The 21,797-nt window shown below is 32.2% G+C and overlaps 2 protein-coding genes across 2 annotated transcripts; one reads left to right on the forward strand and one right to left on the reverse strand.

Annotated features, from left to right (window-relative positions):
- Positions 1 to 2,718: 2,718 nt before the first annotated feature.
- On the reverse strand, positions 2,719 to 7,556 carry LOC129296007 (glutamate receptor 3.6-like). Its single transcript, XM_054934604.1, has 7 exons — positions 7,461 to 7,556; positions 6,945 to 7,206; positions 5,073 to 6,409; positions 4,462 to 4,739; positions 4,290 to 4,321; positions 3,432 to 3,838; positions 2,719 to 3,322 (listed from the first exon to the last, which is right to left on the reverse strand). Exons 2-7 carry the CDS (start codon positions 7,198 to 7,200, stop codon positions 2,873 to 2,875), a joined length of 2,760 nt encoding a protein of 919 aa, XP_054790579.1. The 5' UTR covers positions 7,201 to 7,206; positions 7,461 to 7,556; the 3' UTR covers positions 2,719 to 2,872.
- A 10,574-nt stretch (positions 7,557 to 18,130) lies between these two features.
- Positions 18,131 to 20,438, forward strand: LOC129296009 (probable protein phosphatase 2C 47). Its single transcript, XM_054934606.1, has 4 exons — positions 18,131 to 18,481; positions 18,574 to 18,777; positions 18,914 to 19,119; positions 19,765 to 20,438. The coding sequence occupies exons 1-4, from the start codon at positions 18,335 to 18,337 to the stop codon at positions 20,312 to 20,314; spliced, it is 1,107 nt and encodes a 368-aa protein (XP_054790581.1). The 5' UTR covers positions 18,131 to 18,334; the 3' UTR covers positions 20,315 to 20,438.
- The last annotated feature ends 1,359 nt before the right edge of the window (positions 20,439 to 21,797 follow it).

Genomic DNA, 21,797 nt, shown 5'->3' on the forward strand with positions numbered 1-21,797 from the left:
TTCTCGTTGTTGTGGCTAAGCATTCATGGTTGATATGGGTCCTTATCTCTGAATCAATGAATATAGTGGTTCTGGGTGTGTTAAATGTTTATGTTTGGTTGAACTATTATATAACTCAAAGCTTTTGCTTGCTGTGCTTGAGATTAATTGTATGTGCAAATGCTTGGAATGGATTTATCTTGGTTTAGTAGGTCACTTGTGTTTGCTGTAACATCCCAATTTAAATTTTAATAGTTAATTTAGGTTAATAGAAATTTTTTTTAAAAAAAATAATAATATTTAGAGGTAAGAAAATTAGTAGAAAATGATTATTAAATCTAATTTAGGATATAATTCTAAATTTTAAAAAAAAATAAATAAATTTATAAAAAAATTAATTTAAAAAAAATTAATTATTAAATTATTATTATAATAAAAAAAAGGGAAAAAGGTATGACAAAAAAAAGGAAGAAGAAGAGAAAACGAATTTGCTTTCGGCGCCGCATGAATAGTAAGTATAAATAATAATAAAAAAAAGGGGGGGAAGAGAGAGAAGAAGAAATAATAAAAAAATGTGTGGGACCCACTGAATTTTTATAAAAACTCACCTTCCTTCATTTCCTCATTCATTCTGCGCGCGAGCTGAGGCGGAGAGAAGCGAGTTGCCGGTGCAAAATATCTAAATTTTTAAGGTAAGAGTTTTTAATAGGATATTTAGAGTGTGATTTTAAGCTTTTCAAGACTAAGTAAGTGTTCTAAAAATTTTTCTTAGTCATCCTTCTTATTTAGTTTTTGAGTTTGTAGTGGTAGAAAATTTAAGATCTGGAAGAGGGATGAATTTATGTTGAATAAATATGATTTTTGAGGTTGTCAGTAGTATAATAAATGTTCTAGAGTATAAATTTATTGATAATCTTTGAATCTGTGGCTTATGGATCAAATTTTAAACTAGATCTGAAAATATATGTTGATTTATTGAGGTTTAGATGATTATTTGGGATGAGAAATGAATTATTATGGTTATAGGATTATGATTCTAAGCTAGAGACTCAATTTTTAATTTTTGGGTATTTTAGGTACAAATTTATAAAATAAAAAGAAAATTTTGATAATAGAAATTAGTTTAAAATTTGATTTTTAGATTATTAATGTTTATTGATAATTAAAGAGGAGTTAAAAATTTTACTTAATAGTATTAACTATAGATTTGTATTAAGATTGAGATTAGGAATTATGTTATATTTTTAATTCTATTATTAGAATTATTTTATTAGTTTCAAAAAATTGAAACTAATATTTATAAATAATATGTTATTTGTAGATTGTATTACTGGTGAAGATTGTGGAGAGAGAGAAATTTTAAGGAATAATTTATTGAAAAAGCCACAAGGTAACCATGCTTTTAATTTATGATTAGTGTTACTTCTTGTTAATTGGGTGATTATTGAGAAAATTATGAATTTTGTAATATTGTATAATGTGCAATATTATTATGAATTTGTTTAATTATTGTGGGAGGTGTTGGGAGTATAAGGATGGACAAATGTGATTTAGTTTACTTGTTGGGAGTATAAGGATGGACAAATGTGAATTAGCCTAATGGCATGTGGGAGGTAAAAATTTATCTGAAATGTTATAGTATGTGAGTTGAAGCCAATTATAAAATATTTTATATCGAAATTATTGATATAAAAATGTGTTGGGTGGCTGTAACCCAACTATGGTTGAGTTAAATTATTTAAAAAAAAAATTTGGTGTGTTACATTTGCAATGTAGTGAATCTCTTTTTGAGGATTTCTTCTTTCATTGTAACTTTTGCAAGATTATCCAAAGCCACTTATTGACCAAAATGGAGAGTGGTTCAAAGTCTTCTAATGAAATTAAAGCACTTATTGCTTTTACTCTTTGGCAATTTTGGAAGGCCAAGTGTATGTTTGTCTTTGAGAATAAACTCATTGAACTAAGAGAATTATCCAACTGGCCAACTTTTGTATGAATGTGTTTTAGGCTACTAATAACTAGTGCAATTCTAATATGAGAGCCACTTGTATGGATGACAGGGCTCAAGATGCTGCAAATGCTTGTGACCATGATGTTTTGGAGGTTCTAGGAAACTGTAATTTTGCATTCTTTGCTTTTTGTTTTGTTTTGCTTTCTCAAAATAAAGATGGTTTGGGTTTTATCGTTTGAAAGGCTTATGGACATTGTGCGCATATTTCTACCAAGTCTACTTATGTTGTCTTACCTTTCTACAATGAAGCTAAAGCTATTTTTCAGTATGTTCACTGGTAAGTTTCTTCTGGTATTACTCAGGTGTTTTTCTTTTATCTAACTATCTCCTCTTGGTTAAAGCTATGCAAAATCATTCGTCTTGCCTTAAATGGGAAGGCTTTACCTTAGCAAATAATATTTTGAATCATCAGCAAACACTAAGCTCTTATGGCTTTTAATAGATCCCAACAAATTTGAACTGTACTACAGAGTGGGTCTCTCATGCAATAGGGAAGGAGGTGTGCTCTTTAGATTGGGCTACTCAACCCCTACCTCCATTGGCTCTTCCCTTGGATCGAGACTTTTTAAAGTCTAGGATGTTTTTGTTTCTTAACACTCATGCTTTTTGCTGCTTGCTTATACTGATCGTTCTGTTCTTTTAATGATAAGTATTTCTATTCCTAGCCAAAAAAAAGTATATGTATATATTCATGTATACTAGTATTTTACACTAGTTGCTTATTTGAAACATACGTGACATGACATAACAAAATTGCTTAAAGATCCTTCATTCATCAATTCAACTTTGTCATTGTGCACAGTTAAATTGGTAAATGGGATCTTTGAGCAATTTTCCCTTAATTTTAAGTAGATCACTAAGATCACATTCTTTTGTTAGCATTTAGCATTGTGAAGAATCATTTTCATAATGAACACTGCACATGTTAGAGTCATCCATTGACCTATCTTCATGTGCCACCTTTCCACTCCTCTTTGGCTTGGCACCATTCTTTCCTTCATCTTCCTTTTCATTGACAAAGGAAATAAATGATCGGATTCGAGCTGAGTGTGACAAGCTAGCAATGAGGTTGCCATCAGAGTGGCGGCTGAAACGATAGGCCATGCGAATGATATAACAAAGGAGAGCAATGAAACAAGCAATGCCACAGAGAAGGAATAGACCCCAGAAACTCTTGAGCTCTAATCTGTCTATGCCTTGCTTTGCACCTTCAGAACTACATGCACTTCTTGAAAGCCATTTGTCATGTATTCTTTGAAGACCACCATTCTCTGATAGCTTCAAGATTGCTGTTGACATGTCTATTGCTAAAGGAGAGTCTCTTGGAAAAGCCTACATCATAATAACGTGCACAATGCATGACTTATGTACTCAATTCCTTAAAGTTTTGGGTCAATATAATAGGTAATCGTAAAGAAAGCAAAGAAGAAAAGGCACTTACGAAACCCCAACCCATTTTGGTGAACTCTTGGCCGACGATTCCAAATTCACACCTGGTTGCAAGAAAGAGCTCCATGTAAGCACGTTCATCGATGATTGCTGCAACACCACCATTGGTAGGTCCATCCTTTAAGGCTTTCTCATATTCTGATGGAGAATTGAGAGGCACGAGCCTAGATTTCATTATGTTAAGCTCATCAGTAAGGTAGTTCTCTGTAAATGAACCTCGCAGATAGCCAATGAGCTCTTTGCTAGTTACTAAGCTTTCAATTCCTTTCACAGGGGAAGAAAGTTGTTCCACTGTGAGAATGGAGGTCAGGCTTGCTATGTAGCTTGAGTTTAGTATCAAAACTACGAAAAGCCATATTATCAGCACTAAGCGACCAAGGGTACTCAGAGTTCTTTCTCCTACAAATAGTCAACATGGTATACGAAAGTTTAATGATAGCAACTAAATAAATATTTTGAGTTTCTTTAAAAGCATATACTCTCTCCGTTTAAAAATATAAAGTATTTTTAATTGAATTTCATGCCTTAATAAAGTAAATACTTACTTTCAAACTAAGTCTATCTTTTTTTATTTACCCCTATTAAATATCTTACAATAAATATAAAGTTATTCATTAATAGGGGTACTTTTAAAACAAGACAATAATTATACCTCAAAAGACTAAAAATACTTTATATTTTTTAACATCTAATTCCTCAAAAAATGCCTTACATGTTTGAACGGATTAAGTAATGTTTTTTTCTATTTTTAAAACTATCCTCTATTAGTGAAATAACATATTGGCTAATGACAAGGGATCATTTATACAAATTTAAAAAAATTAAAATGAAACTGTAGTCTATCACTTACTATGTGCAAAAAATAGGGTTGAAAAACTAAACCTGCAAAAAGATATTCCGCATGTTAGCAACAAAATATACAGTTTATTATGGGATGTGCATGTAAAGCATATGGTTTATACACTATAATTTAGCATTTTGTGAACCAAAAATAAAGCTTCAACGATTTATTCTTTCCTTACCATATAATAGTCACAAATTGTCTTCTAGCAGGACCTCTAAAATCATCATTTACTCGTCGTTCTAAAATCCACACAACAGCTCCCACAACAAAGAAAGACATTCCAGTCACAAACCACATCATTGGAGTAAATGGTCTAAGGAAAGCCCAAGCATTGGAGTATGACTTTTTGATTGGAGCCACGACAACAAGCCCAGACTCAATATATGGTTGTGTGAAATCCACTATCTTTGTTCTGTTTGTGGTAATGGTAATGTCACCTACCACAGCATCAAACTCCTACATATATAAAGGCAAAGTCTCAAAATATAGCAAAACTGATAAAAACACATGAAGATAATGAGAAAGCAAAGAGATTCAATACAATCCATGGATTTTCAGTCCAATTTAGTTAAAAAAAATATTGGTAATTTGTTTAGATTAGATAACTATCATTGCACTACATCATTTATTACGCTAAGTAGCATAAAAAAAAATTAAAACTTTCATTCAATGTTGTTATGCAATGACAATCATCAAATCAAAAGAAACAAATGAAATTTCTTTTACTAGATTGGACAAGATATCATATATTTATATGAAAACTAAATCCCATATATATTTTATACTTACACTGGTTGTGATTTTGTGTAGCAGTTCTGTATTTAATGGATTAGTTTTACCATCTCCAAATGGGACAAAATTGTATGGAACTGGATAAGGCAATAAGTCCAATGCAGCTGTGAACACATCTACACAATAACCTCCAAACATTATAGATCCTTCAATTCTTGACACAAATTCATTGTAACTAATTCTGAGAGGCACTCCAATTCTTAACCGCCTTCCATCATTGGCAAAAACCCAACCACGAGGTGTTACAGTTGTTTGGCCAGGCCATATCACACCATACAACCCTTTGCTTGAGTTTGAATGACCAGATGCTTGTCTAGTATGTAAACTAGAGGAATTAGACCAAAAGCCAATCCTCCTAACCCCAGTACCAATCACATTAATGATCTCAAATGCAGGATTCATAAGCTCACCATCTGGACTAAACATCATTTGACCTGTTAAACCAGTTCTATTGACCTTCATAGTTTCGTTCAGCAATAAACTACCATTAGCAAAGACCCCTATTGAATTTAGGTCCAACCTATCCCCTTTTAGTCTATTCAAACTTGAATCATTTGAAAATGATAAATTTCCTCCATTATTGAAAAATGAATTAAGTGCAGATGCAAGGACCCAAACAGTATCGTAGGCATATAGTCCATAAGTGTTCCACATGAAAGGACTTTGATTAGGAGCTTTCTCCTTTATTAAATTACTCCACCTAGAAGTGAAATTTTTTTTCATTTTAGAATCAGGTGTATACATTCTCAAGGTAATAACACCTTGGAGGTCATTCATGCATGAAGATGACTCATATGGATAAGTATCTAGTATTGTGGAAAGCCAATCAGTGGCCAACCAGACATACCCACTTTCCATCATGCTTAGTGTCTTAGCCACATGAAGTACGTCTAGGCCAAAACTAGGGTATATGTGAAGGACTATAACCCTGGACTCCCTTATAATGACCTTAGTTAATACACTATTTATCTCTTCGTTATTTATGTTACTAGGCCTAAGAGGGGCTTTATATGAGATCTTACAGCGTTTCTTAGCTAGCTTATCCTCTAATGCAGCTATCCCATTTCTTCCATGATCATCATCGATATAGATTGCTATCACATCTCTCCACTGATAGTAGTCAACAATATCTGCCACAGCAGCCATCTGAAATTGATCACTCTCTATTGTCCTAATAAAATATGGGAATTGAAGAGAATTCAAGGTAGGGTCTGTTGCTGCAAATGATAGTAAGGGTACTTGCAGCTCATTGGCTATGTGTGAAATCACATGAGCCATCACAGAGTACTGAGGGCCAATTATGGCCACTGTGTCTTTCTCCATCAATAGTAATGCTGTCGAAACAAACAAACCGACATAATCATTAGGAATTCGAACCCATTTTAGCAATTGAAATGTCTGATGAAAGAGAAAGAGAGATGGTGAAATTCAGTAACTTTGATATTTTATATTCATGCATGCAATTGCATAACATATCTAAGGAGTTGGTTGTTAATAAAGTACAATGATATAGTGCGATCTATGTAACTGACTCCACCTTATTAGACAAGATTTGTTGTTGTTGTTTTTTATATTCATGCACATATACGTTTAAAAAATGCAATTGTGGTTGGGATTCGTATCTTGTTCTTACATTTATCATATCATTTATCTTAATCTCTTTATGCATTATATACATTGATAGACGTGAATAGAAAGACTTCACCAAAAGAAGAAGAAATGAATATAAAGAATCCAAATTTAAAATCAACCTTGGTAGCTAGATCTTTCCATTCTATTTCTCTCTTTTGACTGGATCCTCCAAAGTTTCAGTGTGATGCAAAAGGACAAAAAATTAAAGAGAACATGCATAGTTTGAGAAGGACTCACAATCAATGATGCTGAGAAAACCAGTGGATAATTCAGTGTCTTGGAATGAAATATTGAGCTTAGTTCCATTAAGAACTGATTGATTGGAATTTATATCATCCTTTGCCGCATCAATTGCAACTTTTGCAACTTTGCCAACGGTTGAATTGAAAGATAAAATTGCCCCAATGTTGACAGAACTGGGTCTTGCAGGAAACCCGTTTGAACAAATGTCGCAGTAGAAAATTACAAGCACAAGAAGCCATATTTTCTGCATGTTGTGCTGTTTGGAAAACACACAAACAAATCAAACTTGCAACACATGCCACTATTAAATTGAAGAACAATGAATCTTGAAAGAAAAGAACAGACAAGTATTGTGATGAGATATAGACACTAAACACATCAACTTTTGCATGGCGGATGTATGTATGAGTGTTGTATAGCAACTAGCAACATAAAAGCAAAATGAAAAAAGAAAAGCAACATTTTCTTTTATAAGAGAAAAAGGAAAACAGAATAAGCCAAAATATTAACTTGCTTTTTTGCCCCCTCTAAAGGTGGTGGTGAAAGCTCTGAGCCAAGAGACAGCTGAATTCCAAAAGCTTTTTCCTTCCTAAGGCTTTAAGGCTGATTGTTGTTTATGAGTATGTCACAATGAAGCGGCATGAAACCCTTTATATAGGAAGTGGCCAAGCTGAGGTCATGAGCTATGACCTGTGTTGTGCGCCAATCATGATGCTTTTCTAAGTCACTCCATCATTTGAAATTATATATATTTATGCCAAAATATCTTAAATTAAAACAGTTATTAATTGGGTTTACATAAGTTCCAGGGCATCACTTTTTATTTAATATTAATTGGAGATATTGATTTTGCCTGGCATTATGAAATGATATTGTTTTTTATTAGCGGATCCGAGAATATCCTCAACCGATAATAGAGAAACTAATCGCCCAGAGGTAGTATAGACATATATGGGAAAAAATAATTGAACACTATTTAAATGCATCACATTTTTTTTTGGTATATAAAGCCGTTTATATAATATGTTAGATGATGCAAAAACCAAGAATCTCTCTCAGTACAAAAGACAATGACAAAAAAATTATAAGATTATTTCAAAAAATCACTTTTCTTTGTGGTTGATAAAACCATCGTTGCGTTATTTTTTTTAGTACAAAATCAAAAAACTGTCCAAAAATAAAAATCAGGTAATGTGAAAAAGTGTAAGGTTTCTGCATCCAGGTATGGGTCATCGAAAATCATAATATTGAAATTGCACTTAATATTTGATGAGTAAGCAAATCGGTATATTTATTTATTTCTTTGAATATACGGTCCAATGTGATCGGCTCATTTATTTGTTCATGTTACTTGAGGTAAACTCTTGCAGTCACAGTGGAGGAAGGAGCCTCTTTGAAAAGAAGGGCAATCAGAGTAAATATGCTTTAACTTCAAATTTTATTGAAATCTCTTCCTCCCTTAGAACTTAAAATAGAATTTTTCTAATTTAAAAGACATAATTGAAAGCAAGCTCCAAGCGAGACTCCCAATTTTGTGTCATATGATAACTTTGACGTGCATTGAAATTATAACAACCATCTCATTTCAAATGTATGATTTTTGTCCAAATAACCTTCCAGTTAGTCACTGGCCAAAATAAAAAAAGAAAACTGCATCGTTATCATTCCCTTAAGTTATGCCAGTAAAAGGGTGCTGTGGTTGTTAATTTGCTGCATACAGACAATTCTCTAATTTTTTTTTTAAATATGACTCTAAATTTTTGTTGTCTGTACAATTTTTTAACTTTGATTCATAGATAAATAAATATTGGGAGATTGGCAATGAGTCCCTATAGGAAGGCACCAAAAAAAAAAACAGTGAGAACCTAAATAAAGTTGGGAAAACATGTGGAGCCTGTAGGTTAGTCCATTTAACCCACAAAATTTGATAAGTTGGGTTAAACAATTGACCTATTTTTTAAAACAGGCTGCGCTAGTCCAACTGCAAAACTAGCGGGCTAAAATGAGTTAGCCTGAGGGCTAATACATTTTTAAAAAAATATTTTTTTATTTTTAATCACATTATATCTTTTTATAAATTTACAATAATAAAAATATTTTTTAAATATATAATTTATGACTCCTAAATGTGTTCTTTACATTTAAAATCTAGTGTAAATATTTTTTATAATTTACAAATAAAATTTTTGTTATAGTTTGTAAATCGATGATTCATTAGTTTTTATAAAAATATTTTGAATATATATTATTAATTAATCTCATAAGATCTATTGATTGAAATCATAAATATAAATTCATTGAGAAAAATAATATGGGTTTATATTTAAATTTTCTTTCTCATTAAGAAAGATAACACATCTAGGCAATAATATAATTAATAGTAAAAATCTAATAAAATAAATTTGCTTGATTGAATTATATGTTTATTTTATTTATTTAGAAATTCTTTAATTATTAATTTGTTTTAAAATGTGAAATAAATATATATATATATATTTATATTATATAAATTTTAAATTGTTAAAAAATTTGATAAATTTTTGCGGGTCAGCCTATGGGTTGGCTAGCCCGCTAGAAAATAGGTTGGGTTGAATTTTTCAACCTATTTTATCTAGCAGGCTAGACCAACCTAACTCACAAAAATGTCAACTTTTGTGGGCTTGCCCGTAAACCGTTTGCCCAATGTTAGCCCTGAATAATTAAAGGTTCACCCATACATAAGTCAATCGATAAATCTTTTATTGTGTATAAATGAACCTTCAATTATTCTGGGCTCTCACTGCTTTTTTTATTCTCTTCAAGGGCTCTTGCTGCCATTTTTCCTTAAATAGTCTCTCCAATCTTATTTATAAAACCCATATTATTGGTTCTTAATACAAGGTTTTTTTACAAAAATTAGTGTAATATCTATGATTTATTTACAAAAATACAACTTTGATCATCCTCCCATGGCGGGATAAAAGACTTGTTGCTTGTCACGTTTTAGTTTTCAAGCTGCTTTGGATAGATTCTGAAAATTTCAAATTTTTTTCTTAATTTAAGAGAAATAGTTAACGATTGCTTATAAAAATGATCAAAACATTATTAGAGAGTCGTGATTGGGAAAAGATTACTTTTAAAATTTTAAATTTGAAGAGTCCAGTTAGAAATTCACTAGACTATCAATATAAATTAAATATGAAACCATGAAATATTCTGCTTATTCTCCAAACTTCATGCAATGTAGCCCATACTTAGTAATTAGTTAATTTATATCTGGCAAAAAAAATAATTAATATACATATATATATGTATATAAAACCTAAAATTTACTTAATTTTATGATTTTTGTGCGTGTGGTTTATACGGGAAGTGGAGTCTCTCTACTTTCTTTTCCTCTATTTTCCTCCTTCCTCACCATTCATTAATTTTTTCATTTAAAAAAATTATTTAATAAAAAAATTTGAATGGTGGAGATGGGGGAAGTGGAGAGAAAGGGAGGAAAAGAAAGGGAGAGACCTCTGATCCAGTGAGGATAATGTTAAATGATGAATCTTTTAATTTATTAATAATAAAAGGATGATATTTCTTAGGAATGTGCCGGAAATATTATATTTAAATAAAAAGTGCAGACAAATGGGGAAAGAATGATTTGGGGAAGAGAATCCAAAATAGCAATAATTCCGAAATAGACTCAAATAACTTAGTCGCGTATGCACTTTTTTTCCAAGACAACACAACTAGTTCTGGAACTCACCAATTAATGGATTCAAAGGTTTTTGTGGGATAACATAAATAACAAAATGTTGCATTTAAAAAAGCAACAACGTGTGCGCACGTTGAAGTGCAGTCCCCAATATTCTCTTGGAACTTTGTGCGTGCAGTTCTGCGAGCACTTGTTTAGTGCCCCTTTTGCTTTTCTTTTTTAAACTACCGAAGCATTGGCATTCATACATAATGGCTGATTGACCAGCCAATAGCACTTCGTCATTATTAATGGGGATAAGATATAGCAGAAAATATTTATAATATCTTACAATAGTAAATTAAGTTTACAACTCTTATTAAGAAATGTGCTTATAATGGATGATTAAAAAATCTCCAAAATCAGCAGCACGCGTGAAAGTCATAAGACATACGGTTACACGTTTCCTTTTTTTTTTTTTATAATAAAAGGCGACGGAGATACCGTGCAGACGACAAGTCATATAATGTCAGTGTACAAAAAAATTTTACATAAAGTGTTAAAAATGTGAATATTAAAATTGTTGATAGAAGGTTACACGTTTCTTAGTTTCATCGCACCTTCAGTAGTTTGGAAGGCGAGAATTTGGTGAGAAAATTGCACGGAAAAAGGACAGAGTACGTGTTTTCACATATCCTTTCTAGTTATGCGCTTCACAATGCCGTGTGCCACATCTAATCTTATTTTTATACACTGTCTCTATGATACAGCCTATATGCCTTCATTCTTAAGAACAAACACGGAAAAATCTACAATATTGCATTTGGTGGGAGAGACTATTCTTTTCTTATACAAAAATTCAAAGGTATAATATTTATTTTATATATCATTACCCAATGGTCAGTGTTGTAATTTTTATTTAAAAATTATTGGATATATTTTTTTTAATTTATTTAAAAATTTATTTTCTTAAATTTCTGTGGATAAGTATGTGAGAGCAGTAAAATGGTCGGGAATGAAAGCGATCCCCATTAACTAACAAGGGTGCCTTTTGGCCCCATTTTTCCATTTAATAATATGACTTTTAAAGCAGCTAATTTATGATTTATCACAGGTCGAATTAATACTAAATAAATTATTTTATAAGACTGACGGCTTGAGTTTACAATCAAGATCGAACCCATGATTTTTGCTTACATAAAATTTTCATTCATGTCACTAGATCACAGGAACATTAGCCTTGATATTAAATTTTTATCACAAACCTATTGTTAATTTTATAAGAATAACAATGTATTATGGAATATTATCTAATTTAATATTTTCTACCATTTTAAACATACAAATGTTATAAGACAATTTTTAATGTTCTCATCCTATCGGCCCCTTTTTTATTAGGAGAAAATAGTAATCAGACTTCCTGTTTTATTTATTTATTTATTTACCCCATATTTCTCTGTTATGTAACGCATGTCAATATCGGTGATTTTTTGAAAACGTTACCCTCCACTTATATCACACTTTAATTTTTCAAAATATTTACTCCTTCTGTTTAAAAATATAAAGTATTTTTTGATGAGTTAAATGTTAAAAAATATAATATATTTTTAGTCTTTTAAAGTATAATCATTATTTTTTAAAAAAAATTCTATTAATAATAACTTTATATGTATTATAAGGTGTTTTATAAGAGTAGATATAAAAAGATAGAATTAATTAAAAAGTAAGTAACTACTTTATTAAAAAATAAGATTTAATTAAAAATATTTTATATTTTTTAATAGAGGGACCGGATGTTATCTACCGATTTAAGGATACTTTATTGTATTAAATTATTAAAAAAAACTCCCTTTTGGCCCTCTTTTAAGGTTAAAGTAGCCAGTAAGATATGTCTATATTCTAATTTATTTAATTTTTACCAAAGGAAAAGTAAATCTGTTAGAAACCAAAACAAACGAATATAAAGATAAGCAACAGTAAACAAAAGAGGCCACAAAAATCCCAACCCCAAACAACAAAACAAGGGAGACACAAGAAACACCCCTGTCGTAGCATGCAGCTGCACCAGAATCCACAGAAAAGTGAAAACGCCAACAACGGGTTTGGGGGTTTGGAGGGAATTGATTTTCCTATTCATCTCAAGTGCTCTTGAGATGAGATATGAAGTTTAAATTTAAATATTATTATTATATTATTATATATTATATTTATTAAAATAAAATTTATAAAATAAATTTAATAAATTTTTTATTTTTAATATGATATATATATTATATTATTATATATTGATTATCCAGATATACTCACATTAATTATAAAAACTTTAATCTTAAATTAGACCGTTTAAATTAAATTTAAACTAATTAAAAATAAAAATTTATTAAAATAATTTTGTAATTTTTATTTAAATAAATATAATATATAATATTTTAAATTTAAACCATATATGTTAAAATTTAGATGGCATGGAGCCACCCAAGGGGTCCCACCTTTATAAGGAAGCAATCAAAGAGGTTAGAGAAGAGCCGCCATAAGCGAATCCCACAGTAGCGCACACAACAATGAACGCCAGCAAAATAGACACGGCAAGAGGAAAAAGAAACAAAGACGATGAGCTATGGTTCAAGAGACATCTATCACTAGCACCCCAGAAATGCCACCACCACAAAATTGGCTATGAAGATCTGATTATTTTTTAGCCATGAACCACCACTCCATCAACAAAAACAACCAAAAACAAAGGATTCCACAACCAAAACGAAGCACGGTACGTCTTCTCTTCTGGCGGAAGCCTAAGAGGACGTCGTCACCCTTCACCCTTCACTTGACAGAAAACCCTAGAGAGGAGAGACTTTGTTAAAAAAAAAAAAAAAAACTTCTATTACGATTTATTTGCCTCATCAATTCTCTCTTTTAACGCATGCCATTGAATTAGCTAGGTTTAATGAAAAGAACATCTAATTAATGATGTCATCGTTTTGTGGGTTGGTTAGATCTCATGTAACATTCTAATCATATTGTCCTATGTATATCAAAGTTAGCCTTTTCTTAGTGTGGTGAAATAGCAAGTCACTTTTCTTTTGTAACCTTTTTTTTCCTCTTCCAGTACAAGCCATTGAAAGTCTTTTGAAAGGATAGCTTTCCAATTACATCACAGCTCTGTGAGCTAACTATATATATTATTGGATCTGATGAGCACACTTCAAGGTGGTCCTGGGCCTTCATTTTATCTTAAAATAATTTCTGTCATTAATTTTAAAATATTATATTTATAAAAATAAAAATTATAAAAAATTATTATTAAATCTTGAGTGTCTAAAATATATTTAGATAATCAATTTATAAAAATTTAAAAAAATTAATAGTAAATTGAATTATCCAGATTATATTTGGACTGTATAGAATATATCTGGATGGTCAATTTATAAAAAACATAAAAACTTTTATATTAAATTAGATCATTCAGATTAAATATATACTAATAAGATTGATTATTAACAAATCTATTGAAAAAATTAATCTTTTTTATGCATTTTTATTTTGATAAATATAAAATAAAAATAAAATTTTAAACTTGGTTTGTTTAGATCTAGCTTGTCAGAAGTGATGTGTATGATAGTGCTCATCATGTAATGAGCATCGAAAGCAATCCAAGTTTAACAATAAATTTTTTTATAATTTTTATTTTTACAAATAAAATATTTAAAAATTTATTTAAAATCAATGACAGAAATTTTTTTTTAGATAAAATGAGGGGTCTAGATCACCCCTTGGGATGATAAGTACAGAATGCGGATCCATATATTATATAGTGCCACACTAATTAGTGTTTGTCTTCACTAATGTGTGTGTTACTGTGTTAGGGGTGGGGGCATGAGAGTAAGTTATCGTTGGTGCTGAATGTGTGCACACACCATTTTTAGAATAATTATTTAAATATCTTAATTAATGCTCCATTAATTAACAAAATCTATAAATTTCAAGGAAGACTGATTTCTAATTGATTTGGTTTGAGATTGAAGTTAATCTTGATCATCATAATTAAATTCTTAATATAGCTCCACACATACAAACACCCCCTTCTTGGATTGAACTCTGATTACAGCGAGAAATTAATTAGTGCTTAGTGATCATCACATGCCTTAATCTATAGCATCCTAGTGCTCGGTGCCTCATCTTTCACTACATGTCTAATGCATTGAACATATACGAGACAAATCGTTATGAAGTGTGTTATTGCAAGTGTCTAATTAACATAATGATAGTTCTGCTTATTCAGTAAAAGCTTCTAAACATATCACTTCCATATTCATCAATTATCATCATGCATGATCAGGCACTAAACATGAATATCTTTTTCAAAATGAATTCAAATCTTGGTTCATCATGTTATAAAAGATTAACCCCTTCTACTAAACCTAACATCTATTGGTTGAATCCTCTACATTTATAAATATAAAAATACATATAGTATATTCATAAAAAAATGCAGAAAAATTCATGAAATATGAGATTATATATAATGGATGATAGAACTCTTAATCATTCATTGTATATCTTAATAGTCAATTTGATCCCTCAACAAATTTAATTTTTATTGATTTTATTTGTGTTGTTTAAAGAGAAAGTAATGCTATTGAAATCGATCGACTGACATGAATAACAAAAATTGATGATATTCTTGTAAATTGATAAGACATATAATTATTTAATTTATGTAGAAAAGTGGGCTTAAGAATTTTAAAAATAAAAGAACAAAAGAGTATGAACCTGTTTGGTCATTGAAAATGAGTGAAATGATTTATATAGAACAAAATGAACTAAAATAAACCTGAGAAACGATAGAAAAATGGATACAATTAAAAAAAAAAAAACTAAGTTATAGGGTGATTGAGAGGTAAGAAAGGGGATCATCAATAAAGTCATTAAGTCCCCATTTCCGTATTTTCATCACCTCAAGACTCTCACCTCTTTATCAATTCACAGCCTTATTTTAGTGTTTTGTTTACTGTCAAACACATTCTTTTTCTTTTAATTTCATTCTGATAAAAAAAAAAAAACTGGCCTTATGTTTTTCCTATAATTGTCATCATTAGGCAATCGGTAGAGTCGAGCATTGTTGCGCCATAAATGCGATCAACTGTCCTGAACATGATTTGAATATGAGACCTTTCTTAATGAAAAGGCATCGAGTATCTTGACTATCTTCTATTCTACTCGATCAAACCAATCGTGCTTCGTTTAATTTCATATACTACCGAAATACATTGCATTAATATCTTACATATGACCAGATTACATGCTCACGAAAAAGGTTTGTTCATTTAATCCATTCTCATCATTTTTAAGTTCTTGGGCTCATTATTAGGCCTTCTTTATAATGTAAGACGCGTCTCTAGCATTTTCATTCCCCGTGGCCGGTGCTTCTTCCTATCAACTTGAACAAAACTATATGGGTTAACAGCACAAGCAATAAACCCAAAACTGATCTCAACAATAAATCAATATTAACAAATAGATCAACAACATCAACCTACCCTTAACTAAAGGGCGATGAGTACTAACCCCACATGAAGTGAGGTGAGGTTATACAATATACCTCCCTACCTCAATACACTATACTCAACCCTATATATAGGATCTAAGGATCAAATTAGGTAATTAACAAATTAACTACCTTGACCAATTTAACCTTCCAATACTTCCAGTATTTTGGTAAGCTGAACAACGCAGAGATGATTCCTACGGGGCGTTAAGTGCATATAGAGTTAATAGCACGCCTTAAAAAGCCTATTCGTTTTTTAAACGTTTCAAGAGGTCAAGATATGACAAAAATTACTAAACACGTCAATACTCCTGAGTCTTGAAGTGATTACTGATTATTATACTAAAAGTGCTATAATGTGTGTGTGTGTGTGTGTGTGTGTGTGTGTGTGTGTACATACATTTGGCGTGCTATGTGACAACAACCCCACTCACCAGTCAACGCAAGACGTAACCAGAATGACCTAAACCTAGTGGCGTGCTATCTTATCTTATCTTATTTTATTTTATATATAGCAGAATATACAAAATATCACTGTTCTCATAGACCCAGCATTTCCTTTTTTAAAAATAAATAATTCAATTGTTTTTTTCCATTTTTTTTGTCATGCTTCTTTTTATTTTGTTAAAAAATAAAAACATGTCGTGACCGTGACTACTAATATTTAAAAATTATGTTTACATTACATTTTTAAGATGTCATATTAGCATATTTTTTATTTATATGATTTTCAAATTATCTTTTAATTATTTTATAAGTAATAAGTTTAGAAATAAAATGAGGATTCTGTATATTTAGAATGCACAAAAGTCAAAAAATATTGTAAATAAATAATAATTTTTTATTAATAAGTATTTTTTTATTAAAGATAATTATATTTGAGACATAACTAGATGCTAAATATAGGCACCTTCTTAGCAAAAATTTAAACCTTAATTCGTTACGTTGTTGAAAGATTACCCAACTCACATTCACAATTACATAATGATGTGTTAGCATGTTTACATTGGTGTCTTTATATTTATTTGTAATTTAGGAAATTTTTAAGGATTTTATTTGGTAACTGTTGTGTTTTTTTTTTTTTGGACTTTTTTAATTTTTTAATTAATTAATGGTCAAAATTAATTTATTAATTATTAGAATAATATTGTACTATTTTTAATTGTTGGCAGAAAATATTGCACAACAAAAAAGTATCACATTTTTTTTTGTGCCTGAATAGTACTGTCGTCTTTTTGGTTAAGAATAGTACTGTCACTAATAAAGAAACTGAATACAAAAAATCCACGAAGCTCATCAAACCCGAACACAAAATGGACCAAGTAATGGTGAAAAGAAAACTATAAACAAAGCACAACAAAATCAACCAATACCTCGCTTAGCAAACCCAACAGGACCAAAAACATGATTCACGAAAAGGTTTAGTGCCAGCTAATGCTCCTACACAAATAGTTGAAGTGCAAAAATATCTTATAACTCTAAGAATTAAAAGTTTTAAATATCAACCGTTTAAACTAAATATCTCAGCCATGCATCCAAATCTTATCCCACGCGAAGAGCATAGAAGCTGAACTCAATACTCCGTTCAAGCCACACAAATCGTCAAGTACAGGTGAGAAGAATTTATGAAGATACCGGTGGCAGTAAAAGAACCAAAGATCAATCATAACTAGGCATATATATTAATGATTAAAAATTGCAAGTCTTAACTGAGAAATAGATAAAAAGCATTATTATAGGTGGAAGAGAAACTGGGCAGCACAACATGGGTGGCTTAATTAGATGGATCAAAAAGAGAGACACAAGGGCATCCGGTAAAGTAGCGAAAGAGAGATGGCGTGGTGAGGGAGCCACGTGTCACTCTCAGCCTCTCCTACAATGGCGTCCGTGAAACTTGCCATTGCCATTCACCTTCCTTCCACTTCTCTCACTCTTCCCTTCTCCCTTCATTTATCATCACCCCTCTCTCTCCCTCTCTCCATTCACATCCCAACCCTAATCAAACCATTTTCTTCTTCACTTCGATCTCATTCTTCATTCTCATGATCGCATTCAAGTGGAATATTTAATACCCGCTCCTTCATCATTATATGTGACGGTGTTCTATATGGGAAAACGATTACTGCCCCAGCTGGGACTGATTTCTTGTCTCCTCCTCATCAAACGCCGACGACGATGAAAAGTGGCGGCAGCAATGATGGAGGTGCATTCATGGAGGATCCTAATGGAGGCACTAATTTAAATCAGTCTTGTAGTGGCAAGCCTCCTAGAGACGCTTCCGCCATGCGTCATTGCGCTAGTTCTACCTTCCTTGCCGATTCGGTTTGTCCAATTTTTTCCTATTTTATATATCGTTCCACAGATTTTGCAGTCTTACAAGCATATTGCTTTATGTTGGATTGTGTTGTGCCTAGGAAGCAGATATTGTGAGTGTAGAATTGAAAACAGCGGCCACGACGACGGAGGAGAAATCGGAGTTTTGGCCTATATTTCGATCTGGAAGCTGTTCTGAAAAAGGACCGAAGCAGTACATGGAGGATGAATTCATCGCTGTCGATGATCTCCATGAACATGTTCCTCCAGGAAGTCGCCTTCCTTCTCCTGGAGCTTTTTATGGGGTAATATTTCTATATATGTATATATCTGAATCAAATCTGTGTATAGGTTCAAAGTTATTGCAGCATCGTCTCTGTTGCCTTGTATTGTCTATACTTACAGAGGCGGTTCTTTATATATTATTAACATTGATGACAGATATTTGATGGGCACGGAGGCACGGATGCAGCATTGTTTACGAGAAAGAACATCCTCAAGTTTATCACTGCGGACTCAAACTTCCCTTGCAGCATCAGAAAGGCTATCAAGAGTTCATTTGTGAAGGTGGATCACGCATTAGCAGATGCCATTTCTCTTGATATGTCTTCAGGCACCACTGCTTTGATAGCCCTCATGATGGGAAGGTACGTACGTGATAACCACCATAGTGTCTATATATATATATATATACGTATAAATACATACAGCAGTAGGTTCCTGTAATGTGATTGTATTTAGTTTATATAGGTTTATTTCGCTGTACATGTCCACAGTTTCTTTACTTTAATCTATCTGCAATATTTGCTTTTATAATTTAAAAAATGCATGTAACATTATGCCATGCCATGGCACTGACAGAGTTAATTTTTTTATGATCTTGTTAGCCTCTTTGCTGACATAAAAATAAATTGACTGTGTGTGATTAAAAATAAAAGATAAGAGGGAAAAAGCTTCGTTGTATATATATTTAGATTAAACAGAATATGAGGAACGAACGCAATATTAAGTACACGTCAACAGCGAGGGTTAATAGAGCATATATCAGTAAAATTAATTCTTTTGAGACGACAAGTCATGGTTCTTTTGTCCATTTTTAAAACTATGGTAATTAAAATTGTAGACAGATAAAATTAAAAGAAAGAACAACAACAAAATATAATAAAGCTATAGAGACTACAACCAAAACACAATCAAGATGCCTATAGACTTACTTTTCTACTTTCTGTATATAAAATAATCTATAGCGCGTGTGTGTGTAAGTAATTGGCATGTTTTTTTCATGCTGGCAGAAGTATGATGATAGCTAATATAGGCGATTCTCGAGCTGTGTTGGGAAAACGAGGCAGAGCCATTGAACTATCAAAAGATCACAAGCCAAACTGCACATCGGAGAGATTAAGAATCGAGAAACTGGGCGGAGTGATCTACGACGGATACCTGAACGGCCAGCTGTCGGTGGCAAGGGCTCTAGGAGACTGGCACATCAAGGGGTCAAAGGGATCGAAGAGCCCACTAATATCAGAACCAGAGATCGAAGAGGTGGAGTTAACGCAAGACGACGAGTACTTAATAATGGGGTGTGACGGGTTGTGGGACGTGATGAGCAGCCAGTGTGCGGTGACGACAGTGAGGAAGGAGCTGATGAAACACAACGATCCTGCGAGGTGTGCGAAAGCGCTCGTCATAGAAGCACTCCAACGTAATACATGCGACAACCTAACTGTTGTGGTTGTCTGTTTCTCCCAGCATCCTCCTCCCAAGCTGCAAGTTCCTGTGTTGCACAAGAGGAGGAGCATCTCAGCTGAAGGCTTGGATCTTCTCAAGGGCGTCCTCTCTTGAATTCTTTCATTTCTTTATGTCTATAGATGCTCACACTTTTCTTGTGATTTGTACATAGTTTCGTTTATACAAATCGTAGGGGAATTTTTCTGACTAGTTTGTTAATTAATTATTATCCCCCTCAAAGTAGACATATGTATTTTCTTCAAATTAATAACGTTACACGTATGTAGTACTATACTTTATGATACATGAAACATATTTTCGCAAATGTATTGTTGGGCCTCTTTTTTTTTTTAAGAGAAAAAACGCTTCATGATAGGAATGTCAGTGATAAGGGCCTGGGCTGTTGTAAGCTAGCTGTTTTGACAATTGTCCCAGATGTGACATGTTTGGACCGAGCCTGCAAGCTATCCATCACATTAATTATTTTATCATTTTTTCGCTGTGTTTATAATGATGCGGAGAAGGGAATTATTTATTTATTTATTTATATTCTGTTTCTATTATTATTTAATTAAACTCAAGTAAGATTTTTTAAAAAGCATAACTTAACTAATTCATTATTTATACTGTGGTTTGAAGGAAGTACGAAATAATAATTTTAAAATAAATAAATAAATGTTGATTATATTTTTACATAAAAGAAATAAATTTTTTATTAAAATAAATTATAATTCATAGAATGTGTAACAGCTCTCCGCTCACCCCGCCTACCCGAGGTCTTTTGCGGCGCTGGACACTCTCCCCCCAGGCCCCACAACAGGGCGACCCCACCCCTTACGGTGAGCATCGGGAGACAAAGGCTTCCCCGCAGTAGTGTGCGGATTATTCCCCTTGCGGAGAGCCTCCCCAGACTCGAACCCACAACCTCTCCTACGTAGCGAATGTTGAGGCAGAGTCTGGTACCATTCAGCGCCGCAAAAGACCTCGGGTAGGTGGGGTGAGCGGAGGGCTGTTACATTATGTAACACCCTCAAATTTACAAACCGATTTTTCGCAAATTATTAATTCAACAAATCATTTTTTTTCATTGAACCCTTATCATACCCTTATCATGGTAGAAAAATTTCTACCATGATACATCCAAGACAATATACCACAGGTCTTAAAATATCTCAAAAAACAATTAGAACCATGAGGGACAGACATGATCCTCATAGCATGTTATTCAAATTAGGTTATGAATCAAAAGGGATAGACATAATTCTCTTGGACATATAAATGCATTTAATAAAAAGGATTAGAGTTTACATGCTCCATAGACAAGATATGTCCTAAGTTGGCACAAGATACATTGTATAATCCAAAATAAGAGGCAACGTAAAAGATGGTGTCTTATACACCATAATTACACCTCTGGTGCTTTCTCGGCCGGATTCGCTCCTGTAAAAATATTAACCACGGGGAATGAGACTTAAAAGTCCCAGTAACCAAAAATTAATATGTAATGATGCATGCGGATGTAACTAATCATGCGATTGCTAAGTGGGCACACAAAACATTTAACCGAACAATATTTTCAAACAAACCGAACAAGTAT

This window comes from Prosopis cineraria, unplaced genomic scaffold (assembly GCF_029017545.1).
Source record: "Prosopis cineraria cultivar Desert tree isolate PC_DT_omini unplaced genomic scaffold, ASM2901754v1 PC234, whole genome shotgun sequence".
NCBI classification, from domain to species: Eukaryota; Viridiplantae; Streptophyta; class Magnoliopsida; order Fabales; family Fabaceae; genus Prosopis; species Prosopis cineraria.